At 42.8% G+C, this 12,053-nt stretch overlaps 1 protein-coding gene across 1 annotated transcript in view; it reads right to left on the bottom strand.

Annotated features, from left to right (window-relative positions):
* The window catches only part of LOC117433774 (complement C4), a 62,422-nt gene that overhangs the window by 25,806 nt on the left and 24,563 nt on the right, over positions 1 to 12,053 (bottom strand). Inside the window, exons 17-25 of the mRNA XM_059010872.1 lie at positions 11,270 to 11,479; positions 10,454 to 10,562; positions 7,852 to 7,922; positions 6,908 to 7,047; positions 6,480 to 6,695; positions 4,592 to 4,643; positions 4,390 to 4,479; positions 2,126 to 2,332; positions 1,930 to 2,005 (exon numbers count right to left, since the gene is read on the bottom strand). Of these exons, the coding sequence (XP_058866855.1) occupies positions 1,930 to 2,005; positions 2,126 to 2,332; positions 4,390 to 4,479; positions 4,592 to 4,643; positions 6,480 to 6,695; positions 6,908 to 7,047; positions 7,852 to 7,922; positions 10,454 to 10,562; positions 11,270 to 11,479 (1,171 nt within the window). The remainder of the gene's footprint in view (positions 1 to 1,929; positions 2,006 to 2,125; positions 2,333 to 4,389; positions 4,480 to 4,591; positions 4,644 to 6,479; positions 6,696 to 6,907; positions 7,048 to 7,851; positions 7,923 to 10,453; positions 10,563 to 11,269; positions 11,480 to 12,053) is intronic.

The following is a 12,053-nucleotide window of genomic DNA, read 5'->3' as shown; positions in this document are numbered from 1 at the left end:
AAGTCATATTGGAAAGATGAATTAGAAACACAGAAAAAACTAGTGCTATCGGACCCTAAAAAGAGACTTTACCCTGGCTGAATACCTGATCAGGGTCAAAGACACAAAACAAGCAAATACTGACCAAGAACAAGACTGGCCAACATAAAAAAATCCTGGAGCACCAGAGAAAACAGGCTGTGCTGTAACGGTGAACTGTGAGAGGTTGAGACAGAGATGCACTTCCTGTTACACTGCCCTAAATACAGGCAGGCACCGCCCAGCCAGTCACCCTATCCCTCAGAAGATGCAACGGTGGCTCTATGAATACAGCATGCCTGACAGAGAGCAGCCCTGTCTAATGGCCCTGCACACCGAGAAAGGTTTGCTCAACCCATTACTAATCTTTAAAACGCTAAAAACATTTGAGCATAAGAGCTCTCTGTAAAAAATAAAAGCAGGGCCAAACCTGAAGGCTCTCAGGACTTTTACAAGGTAGGTCTGGTCGACCCTATCAAAAGTGTTCTCTTGATCAAGGGAGACCAATCCCACATTAAAATGACATGTTTCACTCAACGTTAAAAAGTCTCTAACTAAAAACAGGTTATCAAAAATAGATCTTCCTGGGATACAATAACTTTCATATTTGTGTATCACAGTACTTACACATTTTTAACTCTATTTGTGAGACATTTAGAAATTATTTTTAAATCAGCACATAACAGTGAAACAGGTCTCCAGTTCTTTAAAGGCAGAGGTCTCCTTTCTTGGGTAGCAGTGTGATCACTGCCCTGCGGCAGCTGAGAGGCAGCTCTTTTCTCTCCAGACTCTCCTTCAGCACCTGGAAGAAGTCCTCCTGGATCACCCCCCCCCCCTGCCGAAATGACTGAAAAACACAGTGAGGAGGTTGTCTATCCCAGGCCCCTTCCCACTGGAGAGCTGTGTGATGGCAGTGGTCAGTTCCTCAAAGGTCAGATCTTTATCCAGTCCATTCTGCTCCTCCTCACAGGCTGTGTAGATCTTGGAGCAGGCTCTCCATGTCACCAGAGTCACACTGTTCTTTTGTAAATAGCTGTGTGTAGAACTCCACCACCACCTCGCTGATCTCCTCTCTGCCGCAGGGCGTCCGCACACACCTCAGCTGCTGGCTGCACGTTCCCTTCTTCTTCAGGCCAAAGAAGTAAGAAGTAGGTGTGTCCATGTCCCTCAGCCCCATGAAGCAAGTGCACTAACGCCCCCTTCACCTTCTCCTCCAGCAGGCTGCCCAGCACATTTCTTTTTTCTTGTATTTTTTGGAAGGTTTGCTCATTAGAGTGATCTTTGTTATATTCTATATGTATTATCTCTTTCTCTATCTCCCTGTCTGCTTTGTCCAGTGACCTGGTTGCCTCCAGGGTGTAATGCTGACAAAAAAATGTAATTTGTTTTTCCCCCAATGTCCCACCACTGCCTTAAATCTTTATAATTGTTCCTTTGATTTTGCCACATTTTCCAAACCCCGAATTTGCAGTCCTTTAATAATTGAATGTTAAAATGCCAATAAGAAGATGTACACCCCTTCCATTGGAATAAGTTCAGTGACTGACAGGCAGTGCTGGTCAGACAGACTACTGGGAATGATACTTGCACCTACAAAGTAATAGAGGTGAAACAAATAAAGCCAGTCCAGTCGTACTCTAGATGTGTAATTATTACTGTTGGGCATGAGGGTGCAGACACCTCTATACGTCAACCAGGTCACTGGACTGTAAACAGCAGTTCACTCTCTGGAGGATTGAGGATGTGGTTCCTCAGTATTTTATGTCTTTAGTAAAATCTATAGTGCAATTAAAATCACCCCCAACCACTAATACGTCATTATTACTACTATTACTAGAGAAGACAGGGCAGGGTTTAAACTGCTTTACACTGCCCTCTGCAGGTAACACTGCCTTTAGAAGCAGATCCTACCAGGTACTGCTGCCATAGTCAATCCAAGCACCGTAAGAGCCATCCTTCTTCTTATAGGTCAGGATCCGGGTGTAACCTGATACACAGATACAAGGAAAAGACAGTCTGTTACAATATCTCACCTGAAACCAGTTTATTTGTGGTACAGCAGAGTCTGTCTATCCCAAAATGTCATATCAATGGTTTGTGGTCTAACCCGCTCTGATGAACTCCAGTGCCTGGTCTCGCAGCCCGGCTGGCAGCTCTTTCCACTGCTTGCTGTGGTCGAGGTATCGGGTGGAGTATGCGGCCGGCCCCATGGAGATCATGGTCTGCTCTCCACAGCCGGTGGGCATCCTGATGAGCTGCCTGATCCCCTGGGGGGAGAAGAGGTTCTCCACCCGCTCCTTATTGAACACCTGGCCTGAGATATAACACGCACACGCTGTAACACACAGACGCTGTAACACACACACGTAGTAACACACACGCTGTAACACACACACGCTGTAACACACACACTGTAACACACACACACTGTAACACACAGACGCTGTAACACACACACACTGTAACACTCACGCTGTAACACACACAGTAACACAAACACACTGTAACACAAACACACTGTAACACACACACACACAGTAACACAAACACACTTTAACACACACACTGTAACACAAACACACTAGCACAAACACACTGTAACACACACACACAGTAACACAAACACACTGTAACACAAACACACTGCAACACACACACACAGTAACACAAACACACTAGCACAAACACACTGTAACACACACACACACAGTAACACAAACACACTGTAACACAAACACACTGCAACACACACACACAGTAACACAAACACACTGTAACACAAACACACTGCAACACACACACACAGTAACACAAACACACTGTAACACACACACACACAGTAACACAAACACACTGCAACACAAACACACTGCAACACACACACACACAGTAACACAAACACACTGTAACACAAACACACTGCAACACACACACATAACACAAACACACTAGCACAAACACACTAGCACAAACACACTGTAACACACACACACAGTAACACAAACACACTGTAACACACACTGTAACACACACTAACACACACACTGTAGCACAAACACACTGTAACACACACTAACACACTAACACACACACACTGTAGCACACACACACTGTAATAACACACACTGTAGCACAAACACACTGTAACACACACTGTAACACACAAACACACACTCCTTATTGAATACCTGGACTGAGGTACAACAAGAAACACAAAAACACTAAGACAAAAACACTAAAATGCAAACACACTGTAACTCAAACACACACTGTAACACACACTTAACAGGAACACTGCAAGACACACTGTAGCACACACACACTGTAACACGGACAATGTAACACACACACACACTGTAATACACACACTGTAGACACATGGCAAATTATATTTAATAGAGAAAAGTGTAAGGTACTGCATGCAGGCAATAAAAATGTGCATTATAAATATCAAATGGGAGATACTGAAATTGAAGAAGGAATCTATGAAAAAGACCTAGGAGTTTATGTTGACTCAGAAATGTCTTCATCTAGACAATGTGGGGAAGCTATAAAAAAGGCTATAAAAAATGCTTGTCCATAGTGATAGAACCCAATCATGATGCAAGGAGCATGCAGTGCAGTGTACAGGTGCTGCCTCCATCAGCTTACAGATATCGATCGGGCAGGTCAAGACCCGAGCAGGTCTGGTTTGGTACCGGACCGGTGACTTGAGCACTGGTCGGTAGCGGGCTGGAACCGGATCGGTACCTGGAAGATACCGGGTCGGTTTGGTACCAGTTTGGTGTATTTAACACTGGGTCAGTACTGTTTCAGGACTGGTGTGGCACTGGTTCAGTTCAGTACCAGTTCAGTGGCTTTTGCACCTTGTAGGACCAGGTCAGTACTGGTTCAGTGATTTTAGCACCAGATCAGACGGCACCGGAACCAGTGCGGTAACCTCGTCCTGGATCGGTACCGAGTCACTGTGCGTTCAACATACAGGGATGCCCACTTGTAATGTTGTTGAAGCCGACACCCTGGGATCCTTCAAGAAGCTACTTGATGAGATTCTGGGATCAATAAGCTACTAACAACTAAACCAGTAAGATGGGCCTTTCTTATGTAACACAAACAAACACACACACTAACACACACACACTAACACACACACACACACACACACACACACACGCTGCTTATTGAACACCTGGCACGCCCCAATATATAACATAAATATAAAGAGACATGGATGTAGGTATAGATCTGCAGATGCAGAGCTTGATCTAAGGAGTGTTTGAGCACTTTCTTCTCATAGAGCTGAATTTAGAAATGCTAAAAGAAACCTCATGACTTCAATGAGAAATGTTTCCACTCGGAGTGCTGGCTTACCGCTGACTCTCATGAAGATGCTGGTCTGGGAGTCGGGCACAGTGTTTGGTGGGTCCACCCCATCAAAACTGAACAATCTCAGCTTTTTATCTGTGAACCACAACAAAAGAACAAGAGTAGAGTGGGAACAGGAAGAGACCCTCTTCACATGCAGAGAGAGATTCACAGACAGGCAGGGACTTAGACAGACAGACAGACAGACCTGCTGGGTCGATGTTGTGAGTCTCTTCCACTCTCATCTCCACTCCCTCTGCCTGGAATTACAAACAGGAAGGAAGCAGCAGTAAGCACTGAGGGTGTGATCGACCCCATAAGTGTTGTGTGTCTCCCTCTAATCATAGAGTGTAATTCCTGTCATACAAAAGAGCAAGAGAATGAAATACACTCTCAACAAGATTAAAGTTAGCCACTGACCACTTGGAAACTAATTCAATTCTAAGTGTAGTTGCTGCTAATGGGTTCCAATGGAGACTAAACTTATCATGTAGTATGCAAGACAGTGGTTTGATGATAGAGTGTATTGTATTGTATTGTATTGTAGTGCAGTGCAGTGCAGTCCAGTGCAATGTATTGTATTTTAGTGCAGTGTATTGTATTGTAGTGCAGTGCAATGTATTGTATTGTATTGTATTGTAGTGCAGTGCAGTGTATTGTATTGTATTGTAGTGCAGTGTAGTGTATTGTATTGTATTGTATTGTATTGTATTGTATTGCAGTGCAGTCCAGTGCAGTGTATTGTATTGTATTGTAGTGCAGTGTATTGTATTGTATTGTACTGTAGTGCAGTGTAGTGTATTGTATTGTAGTGCAGTGTATTGTATTGTATTGCAGTGCAGTCCAGTGCAGTGTATTGTATTGTATTGTATTGTAGTGCAGTGTATTGTATTGTATTGCAGTGCAGTGCAGTGTATTGTATTGTATTGTATTGTATTGTAGTGCAGTGTAGTGTATTGTATTGTAGTGCAGTGTATTGTATTGTATTGCAGTGCAGTCCAGTGCAGTGTATTGTATTGTATTGTATTGTAGTGCAGTGTATTGTATTGTATTGCAGTGCAGTGCAGTCCAGTGCAGTGTATTGTATTGTATTGTATTGTATTGTATTGTATTGTATTGCAGTGCAGTCCAGTGCAGTGTATTGTATTGTATTGTAGTGCAGTGTATTGTATTGTATTGTATTGTAGTGCAGTGTAGTGTAGTGTATTGTATTGTAGTGCAGTGTATTGTATTGTATTGCAGTGCAGTCCAGTGCAGTGTATTGTATTGTATTGTATTGTAGTGCAGTGTATTGTATTGTATTGCAGTGCAGTGCAGTGCAGTCCAGTGCAGTGTATTGTATTGTATTGTATTGTATTGTATTGTATTGTAGTGTATTGTATTGTATTGTATTGTATTGTATTGTATTGTATTGCAGTGCAGTCCAGTGCAGTGTATTGTATTGTATTGTAGTGCAGTGTATTGTATTGTATTGTATTGTAGTGCAGTGTAGTGTAGTGTATTGTATTGTAGTGCAGTGTATTGTATTGTATTGCAGTGCAGTCCAGTGCAGTGTATTGTATTGTATTGTATTGTAGTGCAGTGTATTGTATTGTATTGCAGTGCAGTGCAGTGCAGTCCAGTGCAGTGTATTGTATTGTATTGTATTGTATTGTATTGTATTGTATTGTAGTGTATTGTATTGTATTGTATTGTATTGTAGTGCAGTGCAGTGCAGTGTATTGTATTGTATTGTAGTGCAGTGTAGTGTATTGTATTGTATTGTATTGTATTGTATTGTAGTGCAGTGTAGTGTATTGTATTGTAGTGCAGTGTATTGTATTGTATTGTAGTGCAGTGCAGTGCAGTGTATTGTATTGTATTGTAGTGCAGTGTATTGTATTGTATTGTATTGTATTGTATTGTATTGTATTGTATTGTAGTGCAGTGTAGTGTATTGTATTGTATTGTATTGTATTGTATTGTATTGTAGTGCAGTGTAGTGTATTGTATTGCAGTGCAGTGTATTGTATTGTATTGTATTGTAGTGCAGTGTATTGTATTGTATTGTATTGTAGTGCAGTGTATTGTATTGTATTGTATTGTATTGCTCTTACCACGACTCGCAGGAGTTTGATGACGGAGTCCACTCCCATGCTGGACTCCTTATCAAAGAGCCTCACGCTCACCGGGATCTCCCCCAGCTTCATGGGAACCACAGAGAAGAACACCGGCAGGGAGGAGCGGGGAGGCACCGTCACGCGGAGGAGCCGGCCAAGGGAGCCTGTAGCAGGGGCACACAGACCCTCCTCCGCACGCAGGTGAACCGACATCTGGAGAGGAGAGGAGAGAGGGGAGGAGAGGAGAGAAGAGGAGGAGAGGGGAGAGAGGAGAGAGGAGAGGGGTGAGAGAGAGGAGACAGGAGAGAGAGAGGTGAGAGGAAAGAGGGATGAGAGGAAAGAGGGGAGAGAGGAAAGGAGTTACACAGCCATATAGAGGTCTAAATACTTTCTTAATGTGTTATACTGGTGTGATTGTATCAGACCTCTCTCATCTGATCCATGTAGTTGTAGATGACGGCTCTCACTTCCAGCTGCTCAAACCTCTTGACGGAGTAGGGGAGGCGCAGAGACACAAAGACTTCCTTAAACACGGTCACTGTACTCGGATCAGCGACACAGAAACCTGAGAGAGGAGAGGGAAGGAGATAGAGGAGAGAGCACAGTTCATTTCACAACGAAAACTGAACATTCATTCAATAAAGAACAATGTTACGTTTTTAAAGAATATTGTAAACTACTTCACTAAATTAAAAATGGACTTCTGTTATTCTGAAATCTCACTGCTTCAGATTATTACCACAGCTTGATAACAGAACCCCCCCCCCCCCCCCCACAGCAACACTTCCCCTGTTTATAAAGAGCTGCCTCGTTCTCTCCTACGTCAATGTAAGAGATAGAGAATACAAACAAACTACCCAGCCTGTATATAACCCCTCTTCACTGCTCAGAGGCTTGTGTTTCAGTCACTCCACTGTAAGCGCTAGCGTTAGCTGCTGTAATGCAGAGCAGATCATGGGGCTGCCCAGTGCTCATGTCGTGTGTGCTTAACTTTCATTGTGCTTTTCTATCAATATAATGTGGCCCTTAATATCAGTGTAATGTGGCATCCTCTGAATGCCTCCATTTTTTACTTCATTTTAAACCTTTTAAAAAGGGGGGGGGCACGTGCCCCCTCTACCCTATTGGTCAGGCGCCTATGGTTATACATCGCACTGACTATAGTTTACCATGGTTTGGCAATGCTGGTCTCTACAATGCTTACCTATGCTTTACCATGCTTTCACTTTGTTTTACTACACTTGCTTATGCTTTACCATGCTTTCACTGTTCTTTATTACACTTTGCTGTGCTTTCACTATGGGGAACTCTAAGATGGGACAGGAGGAGACAGGAAAGAGGAGAGATTTGCGAATTAAGATGGACTTGCCTTTTGTAGGAGAGAAGCTGATGGCTTGGATCTCCCAGGTGGTGATGGAGTCCGGGATAGGCTTTTGAAACCTGAGGCACAGAGACATGCAAAAATTCAAATCAAACTCTAAATCAAACTCAAACTCCAATTCAAATCAAACTCCAATTCAAATCAAACTCCAATTCAAACTCAAACTCCAATTCAAATCAAACTCCAATTCAAACTCAAACTCCAATTCAAACTCAAACTCCAATTCAAACTAAAACTCAAATTCAAATTAAATTCAAACTCAAACTCCAATTCAAACTAAAACTCAAATTCAAATTAAATTCAAACTCAAACTCAAATTCAAACTCAAACTCAAATTCAAACTAAAACTCAAATTCAAATTAAATTCAAACTCAAACTCCAATTCAAACTAAAACTCAAATTCAAATTAAATTCAAACTCAAACTCCAATTCAAACTAAAACTCCAATTCAAATGGATTTCATTGGCATGACAAATCCAAACACAACGGAGTAGATGTGCAGAAATATTGAGCATGTGTAAATATAAAGAAATCCCAGTACAACAGTACTAGTATTGACAGTGTTTAGTTAACTCCTTGCGGGCCTGTGTCAGACCAGGTCAGATATTGCTAAATCCCCTTTCTGGTCAATGTCGGACCCTGTCCCACATCATCAAAATGGCATCGTCATTCACAGGTCCATTGTCGGTTATTCTCTGAAAAAAGTCGAGAAAAGCTTTCAATGCCGAGAACACGGAAAAATCTGGAAAAAATGGAGGCGGATCTAAGCAACATGCATAGTCCCTTCACCATAGACATAACACAGACATAAACAACCAAGATAGCTGCTTCTGCATCGAGCGCTCAAAGAACTTCAGGGACATTTGCCAAGCTTTTTGAGATGTTATAAGTAGGGACCTATCTAAATCTGAAATCGTGAAATTGAGGGGTCACCGCGAAATTCACCTCTTAGGGGCCAATGCATACAAACAAGTAAAGAGGGAAAAAGAAACCTCGTTTAAATGAACTACTGCACAACGCAAGCGACGCAAACTACGTGTCTTCCTTAGATAGCCCTTTTTGATTCCTTCTCTGTCCCGTGTGCACTGCACTTAAGCAAAAAACAAACAAACAAAAAACGTCCACAAGTAACATTTACAAAAGAAATTCTCCAAAGCAGTTAACGTTCTTATTTACTATTCAAATAACAAAGTTTTAATCAGCCTATCAGTGCGTCTTTACTGCTTTTATGTCACCTGTACTGTGCAGGAGGGGGCGGGACAAAGTTGGTGCTGCATTGTTTTGATTTAGGTTGCTAAAATCTAGTTTTCAGCATTGGAGGTAAAATAGTAGAAATGGACGACAAAAAAGCAAAGTATATTTCGGCTGATGATCGTTTCAGGATATTTCCCAAATAAACTACATGCAGACTGAGGTCATTGTTTTCCATTTCAATGTGTATTTGAAGAAAATACGATTGATCGCTATTTAGCTTCAGAATCACACATTAAACAAAATGCTTCTACAGAGGCTGCTGAACAGAACGTAAAATAAACAGCTTTCAGAAACCAAACTGGAAAGTCAGTGCAGACAAAAAGTATTCCTGTCTGCAAGTTAAATCAGTACTAAAACGATCCAGCACAGCCACCTCGCTTCAACCTGCTGCTTACAATTGGAATTTTAGACCCGAATAGCCACGTCTTCTTTGTTTTGACTCGGTACTAATAAAATAAATTATTGGATGGGACAAATAACATGACAACGAACGTGCTGCTTACATTGACTTTATTAAAGTATGCCAGATGCCCTTGTGTAACCGAGTTTTTGGGCTGTTTCTAATCGATTTCCACATCTGTATAACTTGGCAAAGCTTTGCCTGAACTTCCAACCAATTCAGTGGATGCAGACGTGCAGTCTCAATGTATAGACAAGTCAACTGCAGGGGAATGCTGCATACTCGCCTTTAACAAATGCCAGCACTCTGTTTTAGTAAGGAAGCAAGTACCACTATTTTTCAGCTTTATAGTGTTCTGAAATACTGTCTACTTAGGTTTATTTAATGTTTAAACATGTCCACAAAATCCTAATTTTATTCCGCAACATCCCCGTGAAAAATACTTAAATTTACCGTGATTTTAGTAGACCCCTAGTTATAGGAATAAAATAATGACTTGGATTGTGGTGATAAATGGAGTGATCAGGAGATGATTAATCAGTGTGTACGACTCAGAAGTGGTATGTGATAAATACAGCGAGCACGTGGCGGGGCGGGGCTGGAGACGCAGTGCTGAGTGTATGCAGTGTGTTGTGAACCTTCTTTACTGTGAATAAAATGACTTTTAAACAGTGCGTGTAAAATCAATTGGACGTGACGAGCCTGGCAGGAGCAGAACAAATGGACCTCAAAGGGTTAAGCTAGTTCATCTGTCCGAGAGTCACACTTACATTACTACATACAGCTCAAGCACTGCTTATGCAATTGTGAATGTCATTGTTACTCTCTCCTGCTCTGTACATACTGCTGATCTACGGCACTGATTCGTTCACCGATAGCTCTGGTTTTGAATTGACAGGCTTGTTTGAAATTGAGCGAGATGCAGAGCGGCCTCACATTTTGCCCTTGGTCGTGTCCACTATGTCCCACATCCAGCTGCGAGGGAAGAATTGACGAGGAGAGGAGTAACTTTCGTCCAAGAAATCATCTTCTTCCTCCAAAGTGCCTGAGAGAGAGAGAGAGAGAGAGAGAGAGAGAGAGAGAGAGAGAGAGAGAGAGAGAGAGAGAGAGAGAGAGAGAGAGAGAGAGAGAGAGAGAGAGAGAGAGAGAGTCACTATCCCAATATCCTATACTGTACACAGGGCACTGCTGGTGGAATAACACTATAAAACCCTCAACAGAACTACAGCAGCAGCTCACAGAATAACTCAATCGATCTTACATGCTCTACACAGCCCATAGGAAAATGTGGATTCTTATTTTGAAACATCAGGTACTATACTAGGTTAATGAAATCTCTGGTTTGCAAAGCATGCTTTCATATATTGTTGCACTTCCTGGGTCGCCTGGTGTTTATAATTGTCTCCACCCTCTTTCAATGCTTCTTATATTAGCCACCCCATTGAGTGACCTGCAGCCAGTAACCCAGAGGACACAGCTGTGGGACCGAGGAAGAGAACGTGTAACAGATTTCCTGCCAGTAAGGCACGGAACGGGAGAATTTTCTTTAACCTACTGAGGTACCAGATATTCCAATGAAAATACATACACCAATTCATGTGGTGCTTTCAAAACTGCACATCTGAGACATATGTAGCAAATGGAAGTGCACAACAAGATTTATGGAATAGTTTTTTTCAACTACAATCACTTTAATATTTTACTGGAGAATGTGAACAGCAACACAATGCGGAATTGTGTGATGTCACTCACTGCGAGCCACGCCTTTCAGCTGCTGCTGGTTTCGCTGCTTCTTCCTGAGCTCCTCCCCCTTGAGGCAGCATTCCAGGAACACCTGACTGCACTGCTGGCTCCGCCTCCTCCTCACACGATTGGCTCTCTGCTTACATGTGCTCTTCATGGGGAGCAGTGTGAAGCCGTCCTTACAGCAACGCTTCAGCTTGTCATCAGTGTACTCGTTGACTGTGGAGAGAGGGGGAGAGCCTTATAAAAGTGCACCATAGTAAAAGCACAGTAAAGTGTGATAAAGCACAGTGACAGCATGTTAAAGCACAGCAAAGTGTGATAACGCACAGTGAAAGCATGGTAAAGCACAGTGACAGCATGGTAAAGCAATATAAAGTGTAATAACGCACAGTGACAGCATGGTAAAGAACAGCAAAGTGCAATAGCAAAAATAATGTAGGAAGGAGAGAGAGTGAGAGACAGAGGAGACTGAGTGGGGAGAGGGGAGAAGGATAGAAGGAGAGGGAGAGAGTGTGAGTGTGAGAGAGGGAGGGGAGAGTGAGAGTGAGGGGGAGAGTGAGGGGGATGGGGGAGAGTGTGAGAGAGAGAGGGGAGGGGGAAGAGTGTGTGTGAGAGAGAGAGAGGGGAGGGGGAGAGTGAGAGAGAGAGGGGGAGAGGGGAGAGTGAGAGTGAGGTGGGAGAGTGTGAGAGAGAGAGGGGGCGGGAGAGTGTGTGTGTGAGAGAGAGAGTGAGAGAGAGAGGGGAAGGGGGAGAGTGTGAGAGAGATAGGGGGAGGGGGAGAGTGAGAGTG

This window comes from Acipenser ruthenus, chromosome 41 (genome assembly GCF_902713425.1).
Source record: "Acipenser ruthenus chromosome 41, fAciRut3.2 maternal haplotype, whole genome shotgun sequence".
Classification (NCBI taxonomy): Eukaryota; Metazoa; Chordata; class Actinopteri; order Acipenseriformes; family Acipenseridae; genus Acipenser; species Acipenser ruthenus.
Note: the sequence above shows the minus strand (reverse complement) of the source record. Positions and strands in the feature narration are given on the sequence as shown.